The following is a 24,824-nucleotide window of genomic DNA, read 5'->3' on the forward strand; positions in this document are numbered from 1 at the left end:
TAATTCTTACAGCACCACTGCCTCTGTCCAAGTGGGAGAGGGATCGGTGTAGCATATAGATGATGGCATCCTCTGCTCCCACCTTCTCCTGATATGCGAACTGCAGAGGGTCGAGGGCATGTTGAACCTATGGCCTCAGGTGGTGAAGCAGCAGCCTCTCCATGTTCTTCATCACATGTGACATCAGAGCAACAGGCCGGAAGTCATTCAGCTCACTAGGACGTGATACCTTTGGGACTAGGGTGATGCAAGATGTTTTCCAAAGCCTCGGGACTCTCCCCTGTTCCAGGCTCAGGTTGAAGATGCGCTGTAGAGGACCCCCCAACTCCGATGCACAGACCTTCAGCAGTCGTGGCGATACTCCATCTGGACCTGCTGCTTTGCTGGCACGAAGTCTCCTCAGCTCTCTGCTCACCTGCGCTGTTGTAATTGTGGGTGGGGATGTCTCTCCTATGCTGGTATCAGCAGAAGGATGGGTGGAGGGTGCAGTACTTCGAGGTGAGAGTGGGTTAGGGTGGTCAAACCTGTTAAAGAAGTTGTTCATTTGGTTTTGTGTATATATATATATATATATATATATGTGTGTATCTATACTAATAAAAGGCAAAGCCCTCACTGACTGACTGACTGACTCACTCATCACTAATTCTCCAACTTCCCGTGTAGGTAGAAGGCTGAAATTTGGCAGGCTCATTCCTTACAGCTTACTTACAAAAATTAGGCAGGTTTCATTTTGAAATTCTACACGTAATGGTCATAACTGGAACCTGTTTTTTGTCCATTTACTCTAATGGAGGAGGCGGAGTCACGTATCGCGTCATCACGCCTCCTACGTCTTCACGTGAACTAAAAACAAGGAAGAGATTTACAGCACGAGTCAAACGTGGGAACAAAGGTAAATGACGTTGTTGACTGTCTTTTAATACTGTGTAAGCATACATATTAACACATGTGCAATTAAACGTGTGCATTTACGGGATGATTTCTCAGGCTTAAAAGCTCGCCTTTTATTAAAAAGGTAAATGCAAACTGTTTTCATTCTGAAGGGCACAAACCACGTTAGATTTCAGACGTTAAACGCGCAAAAATGTCGGTACACCAGATAAAAAAGCGCAACATATTATCAGTTGTATTGTATGCTTACAATACATATAGAAATGTGTTAATCATTAACTAATATTATGGGATGGTGTTTTTCGACTCGCGCCTTGATTTAAACGATTGCATTTCTTGGTGGGTTTGCGTAGCTTATTGTCAATATCTTTACACCTCTTTTTAAGACTTAATTTAAAAAGGTTTTCTTTTCTTCTTAATTAAAATTTAAAAGCAATACTTCACCGCTGCGAAGCCCCTCTAGCGCTGACGTCCGAGGTTCAATTACCGTAAGCGAGTGCAGTGAGTGTGTACGCCTGATGAGCCAAGAATAAGGGGGAAAGACGTGTCGCGTACTCTTTGCATTATTTGACAGTAAACTATTTTCAACCATTCTATGATCTGCTTCTCACAACTGAAGGCACCGTGGCTGATGTTACCTCACTTGCTGGCCAACCATAAGCGTTACCTGGTAGGTAACCAGCCACTCACTTCACTCCCTTACGGGAATCGAACCTCGGACGGCAGCGCTACAGGCAAAGCCCCTAAAATTGCGCCACGGCGTGTGGTTTGTTTATTTGACAACATGTAGATCGGGGTAATTACATTCACGGCATTCATAGTCTGATTCACAATCTGATTGTATGGGTGGTTACCTACCAGGTAACGCTTATTGTTGGCCAGCAAGTCAGCTCGAAGTGATCACTCGAGTGAAGGCAGCTTCACAAAAAAACAGATCCTTAACAAACTGTTATTAGTATATTTTCCCTCAATTTAAAAAGGTTTTCTTTTCTTTTTAATAAAAATTTAAAAGCGGTACTTCGCCGGTGCGAAGCGCGTGGATTTGACCGACTGACACATACAGACATATTCATGAGTGCAGGTACTTCGGAAAGAAAGCACCGTGTAAACCTAAAGTTTAAATTAAGTTCATAGACCTACAAAAGGTTGCCATTGATTTGAGGCAAGATTGCTTTTCTCCTGTACAACTATACGTTGCATTCTCAAGAGTGTGCTTGCACGGCTTCGGATATAGATATATATATATATATGTATGTATATATATATATATATATATATATATATATATATATATATATATATATATATATATATATGTGTAAGCTTATAAGTACTGCCTTTCTTCTCTTTAAGAAAGGAAGATGTAATGATACTTGATTTAAACGATTCCATGTCTTGCTGGGTTTGCATAGCTTATTGTCAATATCTTTACAGTACACCTTTTTTTAAGACTTATTGACTGAAACGGGCTTTCACGAAAAAAGTTAGGGCTTTGCTACAGGATACACCCTCAACAAGTTAAGCAAGTAAAAATAAAAGTATATATTTCTGTTTTATTTAAACCTTTTAAGTTCGTTTGCATAGCCCCATTTGGCTGTTTTAGTTTTTTTTTTTCTTTCTTCAGTAATATTTAATCTCCTTAAAGAAAAATAACATATGCATTTTACTTTTTTTGTATCTCTTTAGTAATATTTTAGTGTAAAAGGATAACCAGTATTTAAACCTTTTATGTTACTTTATAAATTTATTTTACACAATGTTGAAAAATTAATAAGAAAGCTACATATTTTGGCATCTGCTGCTTTAATTTTCAATGAAATGAAAAAAGCTCTCCAAGAGAAAACGTCAATGAAGAAGAAACAGTTTGCACTATCTAAAAAGGAGAAACCCTCATTTATAAAAGTTTGCTGCAGATGACTTAACTGAAAATAAATGAATAGTTCCTATGTATATAATACATATTTATCTATTTTACTTATGCCTTTATTCCAGCAGCTTGCAACATCTGAGGTACAATTTGTTACATTACTTTTGTTTTTTGCAGCACAGGCAGGTGAAGTGACTTCCTCAGGGTCAAACAGTTTGCATTTAACTTTTTAATAAAAAGCGAGCTTTTAAGTCTGAGAAATCACTCCGTGAATGCACACGTTTAATTCTTTATCACTGCAAACAACTGAACTATCCAGAACATTTCAGGCATACATCCAGCATTAAAACTAAAAAAAAAAGCACAATTGTTAAAGGAATTCAGCATTTCTTAATTGAAAATGTTCCTTTAATCCTCAACATGTCTCAATGAGTCGTTCTGGTGGTTTTATTTGACATTTTGATATTCTGGTTAATTGTGTTTGCAGTTGAGATGTTCTTTCCTGATTTATACCTGTTTTCTCGTTAATATTTGTTTCGCTGGTGTTAGTGTTCTGATTAGAGATTATTGGTCCTTTGATGTCTTGACGGTTTCTTCTTAGAACAGCTCCTATTACGCAATTCCGTCACATACTGGTCTATTGTTTCTCCGCTTTTCTGGAAACATGTAAAAAAACTTGTGCCGCTCAAACGTCACATTGCGCTTTGGGTTGCAATACGTTTTGAATTTTTCAACTATTTTGTTCAATTTCATATTGTCTCCATCTTCTTCAAACTGAAAATTGTTATACACCTCTAGCGCCTTTTCGCCAATTACATGCAGAAGCATAGACGCTTTAATTTTTTCACTTTTCCTATCTGCTTCAATCGCAGCAAGATACAACTCGAATCTCTGTTTAAATCTTTTCCAATATTCAGCTACATTTCCCTTTAACTGGAGATTTGGTGGAGGCTGTAATCCTAACATATTTTTTTTTCTCTTTTGCTAGAACGTCTTAGCGCTTTCTGATCACGTTTTCGGGTTACTCACAGACACGCGACTCGTTCAAAAGCTGAACCTCTTCTTCAGATTCCTCTTCCAATCCGCCACTTCTGACACCATATAGTGATCTTGTTAGGTTCGTAGTTTAATCAATACACAGGATTGAAAGATATAATAACTTTTTAATAGACAGACTTTAGAGACATTTACTGTACAATTACTACTCGTTCTTTAGTTCACACCCATTCTCCTACTTGCATCGGCATTCACAGGCATTACTAATCATTCTGTAAGTATCCCTTAATAGACCTTACTAATCAACTATCATTACAAAATTCAACGTGGTTTGTGCCCTTCAGAATGAAAACAGTTAGCATTTACCTTTTTAATAAAAGGCGAGCTTTTAAGCCTGAGAAATCACCCCGTAAATGCTCACATTTAATTGCACATGTGTTAATATGTATGCTTACACGGTATTAAAAGACACTCAAAAATTAACGTCATTTACCTTTGTTCCCGCGTTTGATAAAAGGCGAGGTTTTAAGCCTGAGAAATCACCCCGTAAATGCACACGTTTAATTGCACATGTGTTAATATGTATGCTTACACAGTATTAAAAGACACTCAAAAATTAACGTCATTTACCTTCGTTTCCGCGTTTGACTCGTGCTGTAAATCTCTTCCTTGTTTTTAGTTCAAGTGATTACGTAGGAGGCGTGATGACGCGATACGTGACTCCGCCTCCTCCATTACAGTATATGGACAAAAAACAGGTTCCAGTTATGACCATTACACGTAGAATTTCGAAATGAAACCTGCCTAATTTTTGTAAGTAAGCTGTAAGGAATGAGCCTGCCAAATTTCAGCTTTCTGCCTACACGGGAAGTTGGAGAATTAGTGATGAGTCAGTCAGTGAGGGCTTTGCCTTTTATTAGTATAGATATATATATATGTATATATGTATGTATGTATGTATGTATGTATGTATGTATGTATGTATGTATGTATGTATATGGTTGTCTAGGTGATTAACACTGTTGCGTTACAGTATCTACGATGTAAAATTTAGGGTGCACAATTACTACTTCACAGCTGGTCACAATGCATAATCTTATAAGCTGGCAACATATGAGCACTGGTCAGCAAAAATTTAAACAATTGTCCTGGGATACTGGTATTATCTGCAAGGAAAAATACCCATGTTGGAGAATCAACTGAATCTGTTATGATTGGTTCATTTTATTAATTTTTTTGTTCCTTTTCTCTTGCTATTTTTTGGTGATCTATGTGGCCATACTGGGGGTTTTATTCTCTGGGAATTCAATTTTGATATTAGTTTGTCTCTATCGGACTTCCTGTAAAACTTAATTTTTATTATCTTTCCTAAGGTTCTGTTATTTTGTGGTAAGAACATCAGCTGTTGCCAAGGCAGTGCTCCCAGAGTTCCACAGGAATGTGCAATGCGTGTTGTCATCAGCGCAACCTATAAGTTCTGTCTTGCCCCATTCTGATTTATCTATGTTTGAATAATAGTACTTTACTTGTGATTCTGTGTGTCCTTCTTATCTTAGTATTCTGACTTTCTTTTTGTTTAATAGTTTCTGATTCGTATCCTTCTTTTTCTGGCTTGCAAAATGATCAGTTTGTCTTTTTGGTATCAACCACTGCTCATATTTTTTCACTCTTATTTCATCTCCTGATCACTTAACTAAAGTCTAATTCAAATCAGTGGAACCATGCAGGTGTTAAAGTCTGAGTTCTATCAGTTGAACTCCATTTTGACCCCAGCTTATAATTCTGATGCATTTGCAGATCATTGCTACTATGTTATATAATCTTCAAGAACTGATTGTTCATCATGTATTTAATAAAACTTTTTATTTATGTTTCCTTCAGAAATCAACTGGTTAGGTCTTAATCTCCTCTGTTGCCTTTTTCCGAAGAAGAAGCTCTCCCTGGGAACAATTGCTATCTTGTGTTCAGTTTTGGCTAAGTCATTACTTCGATTCAGAGAAGTGTTAGAGGTGCAGCTATGGGTATGTTTTCATTCTAAATTGTAAAATTTATCTACAAGAAAACTTGTACCAGTATTTTGCATTAGTCTATAACTCAGTGTTTGGCAGCTTGATGGTGAAGAGGAAGCCTCACTTATCCAGAGTAATGGGCCTGAATCCCAGGCCCACTGATTGTTCATGTGGAGATTGCATGTTCTTCCTGTGCCTGTGTGTGTGTAAGTTTCCTCTGGGTACTTTGTTCTTCTTTGCAAATCCTCAAAATGTGGTGGTTACAACTCTGTGCAACTTGTGGCTAGTTGTGCTTGAATGTTAGTACGAATAAATGCTTTTCTGGGTCCTGTGATTAACACTAGAATCCCTGAAACCTGCGAAAAAAGTTGTAATGCCGGACCACTTTAAATTCCTTCACACCTCCACATCAACCTCTTTCACTCATCATCCCACAGAGGCAGCTGCAGTCAACTGAGATGCTGAAGTCTCTTTATATAGCAGTGACACTACTCAAATTTGGGAGAACCCGGGCTCAAACCCGCAACCTCTTGATTATGAGGCAGCAGTTCTTACCTCTGCACCAGCTGAGCTGACATGTTGGTTTTGTGTAGATTAATATTTGGACTTGGGTTTTTACTCATTAGCAGCACCATGTGAATTGAATTATTTTTTTTTCTTTGGTTATATTCTTGAATAAATAAACACTTTCACAAAAGGTATAACAAAACAAGTGTGCATTTGATATTTGGACATCAGTCTTCACACGTTATACACTTCACGTCAACATTTTGTCATTATTAGTATAAGATGAAAAAAGTTTCTGTTTTAGTTATGGATTCAACATTTTTTGCCTCGCATGTCCTGTCATCCTACATTTCCAGATCGTTTTAGACACGGAACACACATGAAATGTATTATTCCAAATAATGATATGTTATTACCCTGTACAATTCCAAACACCTCACTGCCAAATAAAGAGACTTCAGCATCTGAGTTGACTTCAGCTGCCTCGGTGGGGGAATGAGTAAGCAGGTTGCCTGCTGCCAGTGCCCATCGACACATTTGCAAAACAATGAGGAGGTACGAAGGAATTTAAGGTGGCCTAGAATTACGACTTTTTTTTTTCCATAGGCTTCAGGGATTCTAGTGTTAACTTGCTCCCCCGCCAGAGTTGCTTTCTGACATGGATAGCCTTTAGCCACTCATGACTCTGAGTTATTTAAGGAAGTTTGAAAATAGTAACTTACAGTATGTTAAGTTTTTGTTACCTAAAGGTTATTTAAAACACCCATTCACTGTCTCTTGCAGGGATTTAGAGCAGTACTAGCTTTGCTTGAAACATCACCAGCATCTGCTGAGCAGCTAGAAAGAGAATCATTTGATTTGTTTATCTTTCAACAAGTGAACTTCAGTCCCTTTGATGAAAGATTTAACCAGGTATTTATTCATTCATATACTGGTCCTCCACAACTGTGTAGTGAAATAACCTGACTCAAAAACTTGATGGTTGAAAATTATTTGTTGTTTTGTTAATACCTGAACATATTTTTTATCTCATTACATTTATAGATGCAGAAGTTGTATTGTATGTGTCTTTCAATGTTAGCAACTGATGGAGAGATTAGACATCTCATGCTTGAAAAGGCTTGTGCAGAAGATAACTTTGTTATGGCAGAATGTTTAATACATCTGGGTGCCGACGTCAATAAGAAAACAAAGAATGAATCATTGATTTATAAGGTACTACGATTGCATTTTTATTTTTTTTGTTGCATATGTATTTTTCACTTTTCCTGAATAATACTGTTCACTATTTTAGTGATTAGTCATGAACAGGGCTGCTCAAAATTTCTGGCCTTGGAGTTCAAAATATAACTTGCAATAGTGAGCCAAGGTCCATAATGTGGTAGGAGGTTACTGCCTATTATAACAGTGCTCTGAGTTTATCTTTTTACTCATGTAGTCCACATACCCTTCTTTCTTCCTTTACCCTCTATCTTTCTTTTTCTCGATTCATGATTCTCCCCTCTCGCACTCATGCTTCACTTTTAAAAAGGGGATGTGACACAGCTGGGCAACCAAGCTGCTCCTGGCGTCAATTAGGGTTGCGGACAATCCTATACCTGTGCACTAAGTGCCGGGCCATCCGCTCTTGTATCGCCCCCGGGAAATGCTCGCCATGCTACCATGCCCCCAGCACACAAAAACGCAAATGCAACAATTTATTTATTAAAAACACCATACAGCCACAGACCTCACTTTACCACATCCATGTCTAAATATATTTATCAGAGTGTAATGGAGTAAACTGCAAAATAACTTTCTTGTCAGGAATAAATCTGTTCTTTTTAGTAAAATATTCAAGCTAGCCGAACTCCTGAACATTAATTGTTTCAACATGTCAGTGTTTTGTCATGTTAGAACTTATAACTAAACATTAATTTAAACAACTCTCACTTTCTGTCTCCAACTTGAATGGCCCTTAAAGAGTTCTACTGTTGCTTCTCTTCCATGGTCCATTACAGATCTTCAATGTAGCAAGTTGTAGTATTACATGATGATTGAATCTATTTTATCACCAAGGCTTTTCTCAGTGTATATTGTCTCTGTGACTTCTTTTTATTTTCCTTGTCAGGTGCTCTTCCAGTTTCCCTGAACATCATTGCTGTGCTGTAGTTAATTTTTTATAGTTCTTCCTTGTTCTGTTACAAAGACCTTTGTCATTGTGGTAGTCCCGTGAGATCCAACTTAATTCTCTGTGACACAAGACTTAATTTTATTGCTGTGGGTGGGAGTGGGGAGTCAAATAATAAAATAGGAGATGAAAATAATTTGAGTATTTTAAAATGTCTTGGTATTTGCATACATCTGATCGATTGTTTTTAAGGTGCAGTATACTTCCTAAAACTTCCTTTTGCTGCACCTTCCTTTTCTCCTAACTTCTACTGTCACTCATCTCCTAAGAGGCGTGTCTGCCCCTCACAGAACCAACAGAGTGAAGCTGCAGACTGCAATACCTCTGACGTTAGACACGGAATGCCCTCCATATCACGGAACGCCCAGCGTCAGTCATGGAACGCCCTTCACAGCGCACTCCATGTAATGATGAGATTATCATAATGCCCTTTCCCAGCGTCACTCGCATCATGCCCACTGCTAGACAGTATTGACACGCTCGTTGCACAGTATGCTGTACTTGTACAAATTACAACAGTTTCTATTTGAACAAACATAAATGACTTCCAGTCTCACACTTAAGCTATCCAACCATTCTAAGCACTTTGCCTATATAAAGTAGTTTTTTTTTTTTTTATTATTATTTTGAATGGTTGTTCATTATGTTTTTTCCTGAACCGTTACATTATAGTAAAAGTTACAAATCTTATTACCATTTAGTGTTTCAAACAGAATGTACCTTATGAAACTCATGCCTAGAGTTTTTCAATCTATAATTGTATTTCATATTCCCACTAGCAAATTATAATCATGTGAAACTATATTAAGCTTAATTAATTTTTAAAAGGTTTGCAAAAACAGCGCTACATATAAAATTGGTTTTACAATTGACTAGGAAACATTTTAGGAAACAGTCATTTATTTATTGATTTGATCCATCAACGTTTTCATTAATAAAAGCTGTACGTGTGAAATACTGTATGTCATCAACTGAACTATATGTGACAGCCAAGAAACTTTACATTTTTGAATAACGTTTGAGTTTGAGACAATTGTGATTGTTCTTAAACCTTTTTCTTGTAACATTTAAGTAGATCACAAAGACCCAACTTAGATCAACATAAAAACAAACTGTCTTTGAGTCGTTGTCTTTTTCATTTATGATAAATATCAAATACAGTAATCCCTCCTCGATTGCGGGGGTTGCGTTCCAGAACCCCCGCGAAAGGTGAAAATCCGCAAAGTAGAAACCATATGTTTATATGGTTATTTTTATATTGTCATGCTTGGGTCACAGATTTGCACAGAAACACAGGAGGTTGTAGAGAGACAGGAACTTTATTCAAACACTGCAAACAAACATTTGTCTCTTTTTCAAAAGTTTAAACTGTGCTCCATAACAAGACAGAGATGACAGTTCCGTCTCACAATTAAAAGAATGCAAACATATCTTCCTCTTCAAAGGAGTGAGCGTCAGGAGCAGAGAATGTCAGAGAGAGAGATAAAAGCAAACAATCAAATCAATAGGGCTGTTTGGTTCTTTAAGTATGCAAAGCACCGCCAGACAATGCAGCTGCTAGGAAGGGAGCAATTTAAAGGTAGTCTTTCAGCATTTTTTTAGAGGAGCGTCCGTATCGTCTAGTGGTGCGAACAGCCCCCCTGCTCACACCCCCTCCATCAGGAGCAGAGAATGTCAGAGAGAGTGAGAGAGACAGAGAAAAACAAACAATTAAAAATCAATACGTGCCGTTCGAGCTTTTAAGTATGCGAAGCACCGTGCGGGAAGCATGCCACTTGACAAACCAGCTGCAAGAAAGGGAGCAATGTGAAGATAATCTTTCAGCATTTTTAGATGAGCGTCTGTATCGTTTAGGGGTGTGAACAGTCCCCCTGCTCACACCCCCTCCGTCAGGAGCAGAGAATGTCAGAGCAAGAGAGAGAGAGAGAGAAAGGCAAACAATCAAAAATCAATACGTGCTGTTTGATCTTTTAAGTATGCGAAGCACCATGCAGGAAGCATATCGCTTGACAAAGCAGCCACATTTAAGCCCAGCAAGGAAGAGAGAAATGTGAAGGTAATCTTTCAGTGTTTTTTGAGGAGTGGCCGTATCTTCTAGGGGTGCGAACAGCCCCCGTGCTCACAATATATTTGAGCAGTTTTATTTAATAGGTAGTACGCGCTCTGGTTGGGTAGCTTCTCAGCCATCTGCCAATAGCGTCCCTTGTATGAAATCAACTGGGCAAACCAACTGAGGAAGCATGTACCAGAAATTAAAAGACCCATTGTCCGCAGAAATCTGCGAACCAGCAAAAAATCCGCGATATATATTTAAATATGCTTACATATAAAATCCGCGATAGAGTGAAGCCGCGAAAGTCAAAGCGCGATATAGCGAGGGATTACTGTACTATTACCACTACTACTAATAATAATAAATAGTGGGTCGGCTGCAGTGTGCACTCAGCAGGGAATCATCCCGAGGTGATCTCATCATTAAACATATAGTATTTGTCTTGTGCATACAATATAATTATATTGTTACTTACATGTCTCTCCAGAACAGTGATAATATAATAAAACACAAAAAATATACATAGAGTACAATGTACAGTATAGATATATATTCAGTTATATTTCAAATATTTATACATAGTCTTTTTCTTACAGTGTTTGTTATTAGGATTGGCTGTTCAGTAATTCCACAACTAAAACACTTTCTCTGAAGTCATACTGAGGGCCACTGGTTCTTTACTATTTGCCAGAAGGCAGGAGCAAGAAAAACAGCTGTGCAGAATGGCTGAGTGTGGAATAATCTTAGCAGACTGTCTTTTAGATACCCTGGACAGAAGGCAGCTGGGTGCCAGTAATATATTGTGGCTTTCACCACCCTCTGCTCCCATCTTGAACTTGCAAGCCAACAGTCTCAGTCTTGAAAGTTAAAGTGATGTATCAAAACACAAAGCTCATTGTTATAACTACCACATAGGGGAGTGTAACCTGCGGGGGGCATTTTAGCACCCAAACCCTGGACACAACCACACATACAAATTTCAAGTTAAATATGAATATATTTTAAATTAATAAAGCACACAATCCCAGTCAGGACATCCACCCGTGTCCTCCATCCACTATATGGATCTTTTCAGTAGACAAGGTACTACTAAACCAGGTCAGAAAGACAGTTCACCCCCACCTTTGTTTAAAGTGGAAATTTTGAAGGTTAACAAAATTAAAACAAAACATAACAACCTAACTGGTAGAACAGCAGCAAGTGATGGGAACTTTTTTTTTAACCCCGTATCTCATCAAAATATAAGAGCATATCCTTCATGCAGTCAAATGTAAATAACAAGGAGGACATGACTTCTTCAATATCTTCAGCGTCTCTCCTTTGATCAAATTTTCCACTTGTATGTGTTACTTCATCCTCGTCCATATCCAGAATTTTTGACCCGAGTTCTGTCCCAACAAGTCGGTCACAAGCAGTCAGGATGTTTTTGATCAATGAAGACTTTTTTTGTGAAAAAGAAAACAATACAAAGTATTTGTTTATTGTGTGTAATAAAGTATTTTATTAGGAATATCAACACATTAACTCCACTTTTACAGTCAAATTGGCTTATGAAATAAACACACCAATATGACCACAGCATGTCATAGGAGTGCTTAGCTCGATTGATTTCTCTTGCTTTTTACCTCTACTGTACTCCCTGTATTCATGAGGTAGAGTAAAAAAGAAAAACTCCAGTGTACAACCATAGCAGTTCATCTTCAAGGGAACATTGTGTCTAGTTAGAAACCATTCAGAAAGTGCACAAATAATTCAAAAGGACTAAGTGCTCTGAAGTGAAAAAGTATACATTTTTATTTACTAATACATTGTTGTAAGACCCATTTCAATTCAATCTGTACATCTACAGGAATTGTACTTAAGTGAGTACCTGAAAGACAAAAATAGTCCAATTTCCACAATATAGTCACTTGTGAAGGCCATATTCATCATTTCAAATAATAAGTAATTTAATTGTTACCAATGTAGTAAGTATACTTTAACAACTAATAAAACATTCACCTAAACATATTGCAATAGAAATGCCACATGTAAAAAGTTATACATAATTTAAAGTGTTTACCTGAATCAAACAATCACTCCTTTCTAGATTGATTGATGACTAAGTGATATCAAAAAGGAAAAAGAGAATCCTTATCTTTAAAAGATTTCCTGTGTTTAAGCCGTAAGAATCATTTCACTACACACAGTACCTGACAGGGCTGTGCCTTTGTGCAAACCACATTTTCCATGCTATAAGGCACATCAATACAGATTATTAAATATTATGCATTTCTGCAGATCAATTATGTAGCATTTCAATAATTTTAATACATTACAATATACTTTCAACTAAACATAACCATAAATATGCTGACCTGCAAATTCAGTGAATGCTACCTAATGCCACAGATGAAACTGATCTTTGAAGAACAAGGAAAACAATGTAAAAGTTACACTCCACAAAAGCAAGCCTATGAAGCCATTCATTGCCTAAATTTTAAGAACAGTAAAGTAAATTTGATACTATTCATTGTACTGGCATAAATAATTCAGTCAACATTTTCAAAAATACATGCATTTTATGTAAAAGTTTGGGTATTTATAGGTGAAATCACTTGACTTTCTACTGTATTCCAGTTCAATAGTCTCATACCACATTATACTTTTGCAAAATATATTTTACATTATCACATATAGAGTAAGCAAACACAATATCAAGCCCTTGAGAAATGTGTGAGTGAGTGAGAAAAGGAGAGATGGGCAGCATATGCTTCAGTAATGGACAAGAAGGAGCAGAGAGGGAAAGGTCCTTGCTGTTCCCTATCTTGTCTGGAATTACTGGAAGCAGAAATAATTGCCATTTAATAAATCAGTTAGAGCACACAAACACCCCATGTTTAAGACCACTATTCCCTGTCCCCATAATGCCATTGACACGACGTAGGGATGAAGAAAGACACAACTCAGTGAAGGCCTCACTGGAGACTTGCTTTGTGACCTGTTGGTCAAAGACTTTTTATGAAGTTCTAATACATAAAATGAGGGTCAGAGAACTTAAACTGAGAATTAGGAAGCATTACCTCTGGTACACAGAATGTCCATCTTTTCGAAACTGAAGTTTCTTCTGGAAACTGAAGACGGCTGTCTTGGCTGGAAGAAAAAAAATTCAGAAATACTGTAAGCTGACAAATTCTGATAACTGTTCTTCCCTTAAAAAAAGCTTGAAAGTTACACACCTTTAACACTAGAATTACCACAGTCTACGAAAACACTCATAGATCTGGCCCACCTTAAAACCGTTCTCACCTCTCTGCCAGCGTCTTTTGTCTTCTAAATGTGCTGATTAAGACGAGCAGCAAGCAGCCGGCAATTCCATCCCCCATCGCCGCAGAACGTTCACTAAGTTTTCCCAGCTCATGCCTTGTTTGATTATCTGGGAGTGACTGAAGTGCTGGAGTTTTAGAGTGGAAATAATACATCGCTATTTGGAACACACACATTTCATGTGTGTTCTGTTTCTACAGTAATCTGTGTAAACACATTTTTAAAACAGAAACGTTTTTCATATTTTAGTAGTAAATGACAAAATGTAGGCATAAACTATATAATGTGTGAAGCCTGAAGGCCAAAGATCAAGTAAACACTTTCACAAAAGGTTCAAGGAAGAGACAACAGCTTCAGTGGCATAGCGGTAAGATTTGCTGACTTGTAATCAAGAGTCCCCAGTTCGATCCCCACTCACTCCTATATTTGCTGTTTTCAGTAGTGAGCTGCTCTTTTTGTTAATATTATACAGTACACACATACATTTGGTTTGCGTCTGTAACACACGGTGTGCATTTATAGAACTTGTAAAAGTTAACGTTTTTTTTTTAACTTTTATTCTCTCTAAATCACGATTACAATACATACTACCGCCCCCTCCACCCAGGGATCTGACGCTGTTATTTTTCATTTGAAACGGAATAACTGGAGATGTGAGTGGTGTTTTGAGAAAATGGAACTGGACATTCTCTCATCTGGTGGGATTAAAGCTGACACACACACGCTGGCGAATCTGCCTTCTTTGTATCTCACCGTCACTTGATTTTTTTTTTATTCAGTTTTATTGAGTGTTCCTGCTCATGCTGAATTAGTGTGCACCTTATGGTGTATGATGTCAAAAAAAAAAAAAACACAGACGTAGGTATATATGATATTTGGAGTTATTCGTTTTATGACCTGTATAGTACATTTCGGAAAACTTTGTGGCACGGATGCAACATTATTCATATTATTCATATTCATTCGCATAACATCTTGCGGTTTGTAATCAGTGACTGCGTGTTTTTTTTCACCGATCTTGCCAGTTCCCACATGTTGCTGTATACTGTTTCTTTTGTACTCCAGGACATGCTGAGGATAGAATAGTACAGAGCAGTAACTTCAACGCTATATGCAATCATCAGATTCAAATGTTAACTGTTCACACATACGCAAGGATTGTCTTTCCTACATTTACAACGTGTGTACCTGTTACAATGTACACGCTTCTCTCTATGCTGTGGTTTCTATTACACACCTGAAAGAAAGAGACAATATATGTGAAAACATCATCGCACTAATGCAATATTATTTGAAAACAAACAGCATCAGATCAAGTGAGGATTTATGCTGGCGCTATTACTGAAAGAAAAAAAAGATTAACATGTGCGTTGATCCTGCAGCATTGAATAAGCTCACGCGTTCTAACATTCCCCCCCCCTTCTCCCGAACTGACTCTAAGTAACAGCGCAAGTACAGACGCAAACCAAATGTGATCAAGAGTGTCCGGTTCGATCCCCACTCACTCCTATATTTGCCGTTTTCAGTAGTAAGCTGCTCTTTTTGTTAATATTATACAGTACACACACTTGGTTTGCATCTGTATTTGCGCTGTAACCTAGAGTCAGATTAGCGGGTGGGGTATGGGATGTTGGAGCGCGTGAGTTTATTCAGTGCAACAGGATCAACGCACATGTTGATCTGTTTTTTCTTTCAGTACATGTGCCTTCCCTGTTTATTTATATATCTAGTTATATGGATCTTAAAAATAACAGTTATAAGGACACTTGTTCATGTTAATTGCAGTTTCAATTGTTAAAAATATTTTAAAAGGAGCATCCCACATGAAAATTTAACTAACTGACAGTGCTTACCAATTTATAAATTTTATGTCTGTTTGAGGTTAAAAAGAAGAAAAAAAAAAAAACACTTTCTCCTCAACGGGGAATCGAACTCGAAGCTCTCTGAGAGACAGTAAGCCTGCTGCACTCTGAGACAGGAAATCTTACCGCTACGCTGCGGACCCTGTTGTGTTGTTCTTGAACCTTTTGTGAAAGTGTTTATTTGATGTTTGGACTTCATACTTCACACATTCTATAGTTTATGCCTACATTTTGTAACATTTATTACTAAAATATGAAAAAGTTTCTGTTTTAACAATGTGTTTACACAGATTACTGTAGAAATGGAACACACATGAAATGTGTGAGTTCCAAATAACGATTTATTATTTCCACTCTGAAACTCCACTTCACTCCCAGATAATCAATCAAGGCATGAGCTGGGAGATGCTCGTGCACGTTCTAAGTCGCTGGGGGCATGTAATAGCCGGCTGCTTGCAGCTTGTTTTTATCGGCACATTTAGAGGACAAAGGACGCTGGTGGAGAGGTACGAATGGTTTTAAGGTGGGCCGGATCTACCAGTTTTTTCGTAGACTCTGGTAATTCTAGTGTTAATGCTGGCTTTCCAAAGTAAGAGAAGACACCTAAGAAATGTAAATCAGGAAATTGCAATAAATTAGCATGCTATTTCTTTTAATCAGAGCGAACATTATAATAAAAGATACAGCCAATGATGCTTTTAAACATTTATGAAAATATATATTGCCAGTCATTTGTAGAAACTCCATGTTTACGTTCCTAAAAATTAAAGTATTTGTACTATGATCTTTGTCGTAGCCTACTAAATATTTTAAAAGATAAAATTGTGTTAATAAACAGTCATGAATTAATTAATCTAAAATTAATCAAAGCAAGCTTTTCAAAAGGTGGAATGGTACACAGTATACCATTTTGTCAAATAAAATCTTCTTGTTATGGTGGAGGTCTAGGTGCATTTAATTGTGTTAAAAGTGTCAATTGATCAAAGTTTACAAGTTCTGAGTGCTTCACATCCCTCCATGGACCACCATAGTCCTTCTGTGGCTTTGTAAGTGGCTGACAAGGCCTGCAGAATCTCATCTTTTATAGCAATATAGACAAGCAAACTCCTGAGCACCAAACACAACTGTAGGTTCCTCTGTGGACTTAAATATACTTATGTGTCTCTGGTGAATATGAAGTAGATATAAAGTTCTTAAAACTGACAAATATGCACAAGAACAAACGTTTCAGTTTATTGAAATTTAAAAAAAAAACTTCTAAAGCAGTATGTTTGTAGAATGCAGGAGAGGTAAGCATGAGATATTGAATATTGTTTTAAGAGTTTAAACAAACTATACTATCATTGAAAGAATTTTACAAAATATTATTATTACTAGCAAAATACCCGTGCTTCGCAGCGGCGAAGTACTGCTTTAAAATTTTTATTAAGAAGAAATTAAACCTTTTTAAACTGAGGGAAAATATACCAGGCAGTCGCCATCTCCGGGCATGGAAACCACTGGGTAAGTAACAGTTCTTTGATTGATGGTGATCACCTTGATAGACATGTTAATGGGGGTACGGTTGGAACGATAAAGTAAATGGGTACCTGAACAATGTAAACTAAGTCTAAAATACCTACACAATAACTATAATCGTAATAAATGAACAATAAAACAGCGGAGAAGCCGTGGATTAAATAAAAATGCTGCAGTTATCAGCAGGGAGACGTGAATACCGTGGCAAAGCAACGTGTATATATGTACGTAAGTAGGATTCAGTTAGCATTGGGAACCCGCGTACCAAATATCTTGAAGATGGGCCCATATATCTATATATATATATACACATATCTACATATATCAAAATACCCGCGCTTCGCAGCGGCGAAGTACTGCTTTAAAATTTTTATTAAGAAGAAAAGTAAACCTTTTTAAACCGAGGGAAAATGTATCAATAATTATTTGTTACGGATCTCTTTGTATAGCACGTTGTCAGTTCGCCCCTCTGGTTGTAATATGACCAAGCTGTGTGGTAGCTTACTGTTGAGCACGCAACGTACAGTTGGCCATGTGAAAAGCAGTCCTGTCTCAAATCAATGCCAACCTTTTGTAGGGTCTGTCCCTGAGACTTATTAATTGTCATTGCGAAGCAGAGCCTTAGTGGAAATTGTAGGCGTTTGAATTGAAATGGGAGATCAGAGGGTATAACGGGGATGCGAGAAATAAAAAGTCTCTCCACTGAGCCACCGCCAGTAAAAATAGTTGCCTCAATGAGGTTGTTTTGCAGACACGTGACCTGAAGTCTCGTGCCGTCACAAAGTTTCAGTGGCTGTATGCAAATCCACAATCGGTTTCATATTCTGTTCGTACCTTATCAATTGTGTTATTTGTTTTTTGAACAGGTTTGATTCATCGAAGTGATCACTCCTGCTGCGTTCAGTCACTTCACGTGAGCCGCTCTCTTGTGTGATGTTGCGATGTCCACGGGTTTATTTAATGTTAGCTAAGACCCGGCAGTTAAAAGTGTCTTCTCATTAAACTTGTATCTCGCGAATATGGCATTGCAAACGGCAGCGGGTCAGTTCACGTGCTTACGTGGGAGGCGTGATGACGCAATATATTTTGATACATATCAAAATACCCGCGCTTCGCAGCGGCGAAGTACTGCTTTAAAATTTTTATTAAGAAGAAAAGTAAACCTTTTTAAACTGAGGGAAAATGAATCAATAATTATTTGTTAAGGGTCTCTTTGTATATCACGTTGTCAGTTCGCCCCTCTGGTTGTAATATGACCAAGCTGTGTGCTGAGCTTACTCTTGAGCATGCAACGTACAGTTTGCTATGTGAAAATCAGTCTTGCCTCAAATCAATGCCAACCTTTTGTAGGGTCTGTCCCTGAGACTTATTAATTGTCATTGCGAAGCAGAGCCTTACTGGAAACTGGAGACGTTTGAATTGAAATGGGAGATCAGAGGGTATAACGGGGATGCGAGGAATAAAAACTCTCTCCCCTGAGCCACCGCCAGTAAAAATAGTTGCCTCAATGAGGTTCTTTTGCAGACACTTGACCTTAAGTCTCATGCCGTCACAAAGTTTCAGTGGCTGTACGCAAATCCATAATCGGTTTCATATTGTTTTCGTACCTTATCAATTGTGTAATGTGTTTTTTGAACAGGTTTGATTCATCGAAGTGATCACTCCTGCTGCGTTCAGTCACTTCACGTGAGCCGCTCTCTTGTGTGATGTTGCGATGTCCATGGGTTTATTTAATGTTAGCTAAGACCCGGCAGTTAAAAGTTTCTCGCTACAGCAATTTTAACTCTGTTACAAAGTGATCCAAACTGTCGTTTATACCTCGTGTCTTCTCTTTAAACTTGTATCTTGCGAATATGGCATTGCAAACGGCAGCGGGGTCCGTTCACGTGCTTACGTGGGAGGCGTGATGACACAATATATTTTGATATATATCAAAATACCCGCGCTTCGCAGCGGCGAAGTACTACTTTAAAAATTTTATTAAGAAGAAAAGTAAACCTTTTTAAACTGAGGAAAATGAGCCGGTTGTAATATGACCAAGCTGTGTGCTGAGTTTACTCTTGAGCATGAAATCTAACGTGGTTTGTGCCCTTCAGAATGAAAACAGTTTGCATTTACCTCTTTAATAAAAGGCGAGCTTTTAAGCCTGAGAAATCACCCCGTAAATGCACACGTTTAATTGCACATGTGTTAATATGTATACTTACAGAGTATTAAAAGGCACTCAACAATTAACGTGATTTACCTTTGTTCCCGCGTTTGATAAAAGGCGAGCTTTTAAGCCTGAGAAATCACCCCGTAAATGCACATGTTTAATTGCACATGTGTTAATATGTATGCTTACACAGTATTAAAAGACACTCAAAAATTAACGTCATTTACCTTCGTTCCCGCGTTTGACTCGTGCTGTAAATCTCTTCCTTGTTTTTAGTTCACGTGATTACGTAGGAGGCGTGATGACGCGATATGTGACTCCGCCTCCTCCATTAGAGTATATGGACAAAAAACAGGTTCCAGTTATGACCATTACACGTAGAATTTCGAAATGAAACCTGCCTAATTTTTGTAAGTAAGCTGTAAGGAATGAGCCTGCCAAATTTCAGCCTTCTACCTACACGGGAAGTTGGAGAATTAGTGATGAGGCAGTCAGTCAGTCAGTCAGTCTGTGAGTCAGTCAGTGAGGGCTTTGCCTTTTATTAGTATAGATTATTATCAATAAATGACTGGCTGTTCTTTTCCCCATTGTCTAGATTCTAATTTGAACTTTCTTGAACAGGAGGTAATTGAATATTTCTGTAACACTTGACCTTTTTTTGTAGCTACTTGTTAAAATTTTCCGTTATGTACTGTAAATATATACAGAACTATGAAAAAAGATCTAAAGTGACCTATCCATCCATCCATCCATCCATTCTCTTCCGCTTATTCGAGGTCGGGTCGTGGGGGTAGCAGCTTGACCCAGACCCAGACTTTCCTCTCCCCAGACACTTCTTCTGGCTCTTCCAGAGGAATTCCAAGGCATTCCCAGGCCAGCCGAGAGACATAGTCCCTCCAGTGTGTCCTGGGTCTTCCCCGGGGCCTTCTCCCGGTTAGACGTGCCTGGAACACCTCACCAGGGAGGCGTCTAGGAGGCATCCTGATCAGATGCCCGAGCCACCTCATCTGACTCCTTTCAATGCGGAGGAGCAGCGGCTCTACTCTGAGCCCCTCCCGGATGACTGAGCTTCTCACCCTATCTTTAAGGGAAAGCCCAGACACCCTACGGAGGAAACTCATTTCAGCCGCTTGTATTCGCGATGTCATTCTTTTGGTCACTACCCATAGCTCATGACCATAGGTGAGGATAGGAACGTAGATCGATTGGTAAATTGAGAGCTTCGCCTTGTGGCTCAGCTCCTTTTTCATCATGACACACCGACGCAGAGCCCGCATTACTGCAGATGGCGCACCAATCCGCCTGTCGACCTCACGCTCCATTCTTCCCTCACTCGTGAACAAGATCCTGAGATACTTGAACTCCTCCACTTGGGGCAGGATCTCGCTACCAACCCTGAGAGGGCACTCCACCTTTTTCCGGCTGAGGACCATGGTCTCGGATTTGGAGGTGCTGATTCCCATTCCAGCCGCTTCACACTCGGATGCGAACCGATCCAGAGAGAGCTGAAGATCACGGCCTGATGAAGCAAACAGGACAACAGCAGTGACCCAATCCTGAGTCCACTAAACCAGACCCCCTCAATGCCCTGGCTGCGCCTAGAAATTCTGTCCATAAAAGTTATGTACAGAATTGGTGACAAAGGGCAGCCCTGGCGGAGTCCAACTCTCACTGGAAATGGGTTTGACTTATTGCCGGCAATGCGGACCAAGCTCTGGCAACGATCGTACAGGGACCAAACAGCCCTTATCAGGGGGTCCGGTACCCCATACTCTCAGTGTACCCCCCACAGGATTCCCCGAGGGACACGGTCAAATGCCTTTTCCAAGTCCACAAAACACATGTAGACTGGTTAGGCAATCTCCCATGCACCCTCCAGGACTCACCAGGGCTAAGGGTGTAGAGCTGGTCCACTTTTCCGCGACCAGGACAAAAACCACACTGTTCCTCCTGAATCCGAGGCTCGATTATCCAACGGACCCTCCTCTCCAGGACCCCCAAATAGACTTTTCCAGGGAGGCTGAGGAGTGTGATCCCTCTGTAGTTGGAACACACCCTCTGGTCCTCTTTCTTAGAGGGGGACCACCACCCCAGTCTGCCAATCCAGAGGCACTGTCCCTGATGTCCATGCAATGTTGCAGAGACATGTCATCCAAGACAGCCCTACAACATCCAGAGCCTTGAGGAACTCCGGGCATATCTCATCCACCCCAAGGGCCCTGCCACAAAGGAGTTTTTTGACCACCTCGGTGACCTCAGTCCCAGAGATGGGGGAGTCCACCTCCGAGTCCCCAGGCTCTGCTTCCTCATTGGAAGGCATGTTTCGTGGGATTGAGGAGGTCTTCGAAGTACTCCCCCGACCGACCCAAGACGTCCCGAGTTGAGGTCAGCAGCGCACCATCCCCACCATATACAGTGTTGACACTGCACTGCTTCCCCCTCCTGAGACCCCGAATGGTGGACCAGAATGTCCTCGAAGCCGTCCGAAAGTCGTTCTCCATGGCCTCCCCAAATTCCTCCCACACCCGAGTTTTTGCCTCAGCAACCACCAAAGCCGCATTCCGCTTGGCCTGCCGGTACCTATCAGCTGCCTCCAGAGTCCCACAGGACAAAAGGGTCCTGTAGGACTCCTTCTTCAGCTTGACAGCATCCCTCACCGCCGGTGTCCACCAACGGGTTCAGGGATTGCCGCCACGACAGGCACCGACCACCTTACGGCCACAGCTCCGGTCAGCCGCCTCAACAATAGAGGCACAGAACATGGCCCATTCGGACTCAATGTCCCCCACCTCCCTCGGGATGTGGTCGAAGTTCTGCCGGAGGTGGGAGTTGAAGCTACTTCTGACAGGGGGCTCTGCCAGACGTTCCCAGCAGACCCTCACAACACGTTTGGGCCTACCAGGCCTGACCGGCATCCTCCCCCACCATCAATGCCAACTCACCACCAGGTGGTGATCAGTTGACAACTCCGCACCCCTCTTCGCTTGAGTGTCCAAGACATGTGGCCGCAAGGCCGACAACACAACCCTAAAGTCGATCATCGAACTGAGGCCTAGGGTGTCCTGGTGCCAAGTGCACATATGAACACCCCTATGTTTGAACATGGTGTTCGTTATGGACAATCCGTGACGAGTACAAAAGTCCAATAATGAAACACCACTCGGGTTCAGATCGGGGGGCCATTCCTCCCAATCACGCCCTTCCAGGTCTCACTGTCATTGCCCACGTGAGCATTGAATTCTCCCAGCAGAACGAGGGAGTCCCCAGAAGGTATGCCCTCTAGCACCCCCTCCAGGGACTCCGAAAAGGGTGGGTATTCAAAACTGCTTTTCGGCGCATACGCGTAAACAACAGTTAGGACCCATCCCCCCACCTGAAGGCGGAGGGAGGCTACCCTCTTGTCCACCAGGGTAAACCCCAATGAACAGGGTCAAAGTCAGGGGGCAATAAGTATACCCACACCCGCTCGGCACCTCTCACCGGGGGCAACTCCAGAGTGGTAGAGAGTCCAGCCCCTCTCAATGTGACCTAAGTGTATTCAAACTTTTGACTAGTAACTTTACTATATGAGAAAAAATAGTATATCCACTATTAACTGTGTTTGTCTTAGAAATTTGTGCTCTTTTTCCACTTTTCAGTGGAAAATCACTTTATACTGGCTCAATCTCTCTTCACTGTCTTTCTGAAATATATTTTGGTATCTAAAATACCAGGTTACAGAAATTTTTTTGCTTCTGATTAACTAGCATATGTGATATACAGGACATATACGGCAATTATAAGTACTTAATTGCGGTTACAGATATTTGATTACGATCCGTTACACTTAGCTATGGTCAATTATATTCAACAACGGACAATTACATATAATAATAGTTATTATATAAAATAATCGACAGCTGAATCTGTCGAGGGCGGCACGGTGGCGCAGTGGTAGCGCTGCTGCCTCGCAGTTAGGAGACCCGGGTTCGCTTCCCGGGTCCACCCTGCGTGGAGTTTGCATGTTCTCCCCGTGTCTGCGTGGGTTTTCTCCGGGCGCTCCGGTTTCCTCCCACAGTCCAAAGACATGCAGGTTAGGTGGATTGGTGATTCTAAATTGGCCCTAGTGTGTGCTTGGTGTGTGGGTGTGTTTGTGTTTGTCCTGAAGTGGGTTGGCACCCTGCCCGGGATTGGTTCCCTGCCTTGTGCCCTGTGTTGGCTGGGATTGGCTCCAGCAGACCCCCCGTGACCCTGTGTTCGGATTCAGCGGGTTGGAAAATGGATGGATGGATGGATGAATCTGTCGATTTACTACTACGAATTGAGTATTGCGAACAGCCCTGTTGCAATATGCTACACAAACGGACCTGCTTGTTGTTTAATACTTCCTAAGAGCGTTTAGTATTTATTGCACGCCACCTGAGAGTCGATTCAACTCACATCTTTATTACACTCTGGTATAATTCGTACCCTACTAGTAAAGTGTGATATTACCTAATATTAATAAAACTTGAAACAAACTCAATGCCATCTTGATTTCAAATTCTGTCTTATTCTTCTTTCCTCAAAAACCTTTCATAAAGATTTATTCAAAGTCCACCATTCCTTCGAGCGCCGACAAAAACAATGATTGGCGTATCAAAACTGACATCAAAGGGCATTCCATGACTGGCATTAGGGGCATTCCGTGATATGAAGGGCGTTCCGTGTCGAACGTCATAGGTATTGCGGGCAGCAGCTAGACCCTTCTCCACAGAACAGAAGCCCTTCACTCAGTCCTATCACTTACACAGCATTCCGCCCTTTCTGCTTCCACACAGTGCATCACAAGCTGCCTGCATGTCTCATTATATTAACAGAACATAATATAACAGAATTTAAAATGAAAATGACAATGCAGAAGAACATTAACATTCATACAGAATAACATTACCGTCAGTGGTTTCCATTTACGACACGTTTGTCAGTTTTGTCCGCATCACACTTTATATTGTTCGCTGCTGTTTTTCCTACTCTGTAAAATGAAGCAATACTTGAAGTGCTTTTGCTGTTTCATAAATGTTTAATAATTTCAATTTTTTTGTGACAATTCCAACACCACATGCATATGTTTATGTGCCATAATAATGCATAGTATTTTAATTATAACAAAAGAGAAAAGCTATGAAATGCTATTAAAGTTGTAGGTATGTAACTTACACTGTGATTTCAAAATGCGGAATGACACGTTTTGCTGGGGAAAAACAGTACACATTAGCAGAAGTGAAAGTTGTTTCAATGTGCAGAGCTCGCCGAGTATCGTGTGGCAGTAGTAATAGGTGGTGTGTGCTATGTTCATCTCTCCCCCCCCCCCCCCCGACGATTAGTGGACACTGACGGTTAGTAGAGTGACTGATAATCGAGGTTTTACTGTAGCTTAAGAGTAAATGAATGTGAAATTTAAATAACAGATTAGTCTGACCATGTGCCAATTTATTTGACATTAGATTTAATTGTAAGTAAGAACAC

The 24,824-nt window shown here is 40.0% G+C and overlaps 1 protein-coding gene and 1 long non-coding RNA gene across 4 annotated transcripts in view; one reads left to right on the forward strand and one right to left on the reverse strand.

Moving 5' to 3' along the window:
• lrrk2 (leucine-rich repeat kinase 2) overlaps positions 1-24,824 on the forward strand; it is a 305,946-nt gene that overhangs the window by 158,421 nt on the left and 122,701 nt on the right. For all 3 annotated transcript variants that reach the window (XM_051934956.1, XM_028812383.2, XM_028812390.2), the window contains exons 16-18: positions 5,639-5,778; positions 7,057-7,185; positions 7,318-7,488. In XM_051934956.1, the coding sequence (XP_051790916.1) occupies positions 5,639-5,778; positions 7,057-7,185; positions 7,318-7,488 (440 nt within the window). The remainder of the gene's footprint in view (positions 1-5,638; positions 5,779-7,056; positions 7,186-7,317; positions 7,489-24,824) is intronic.
• Positions 16,943-23,051, reverse strand: LOC127529917 (uncharacterized). Its single transcript, XR_007936523.1, has 3 exons — positions 22,866-23,051; positions 19,907-20,070; positions 16,943-17,037 (listed from the first exon to the last, which is right to left on the reverse strand). It is a non-coding gene; the product is annotated as an uncharacterized LOC127529917 (long non-coding RNA).

This window comes from Erpetoichthys calabaricus, chromosome 1 (genome assembly GCF_900747795.2).
Source record: "Erpetoichthys calabaricus chromosome 1, fErpCal1.3, whole genome shotgun sequence".
Taxonomy (NCBI): domain Eukaryota; kingdom Metazoa; phylum Chordata; class Cladistia; order Polypteriformes; family Polypteridae; genus Erpetoichthys; species Erpetoichthys calabaricus.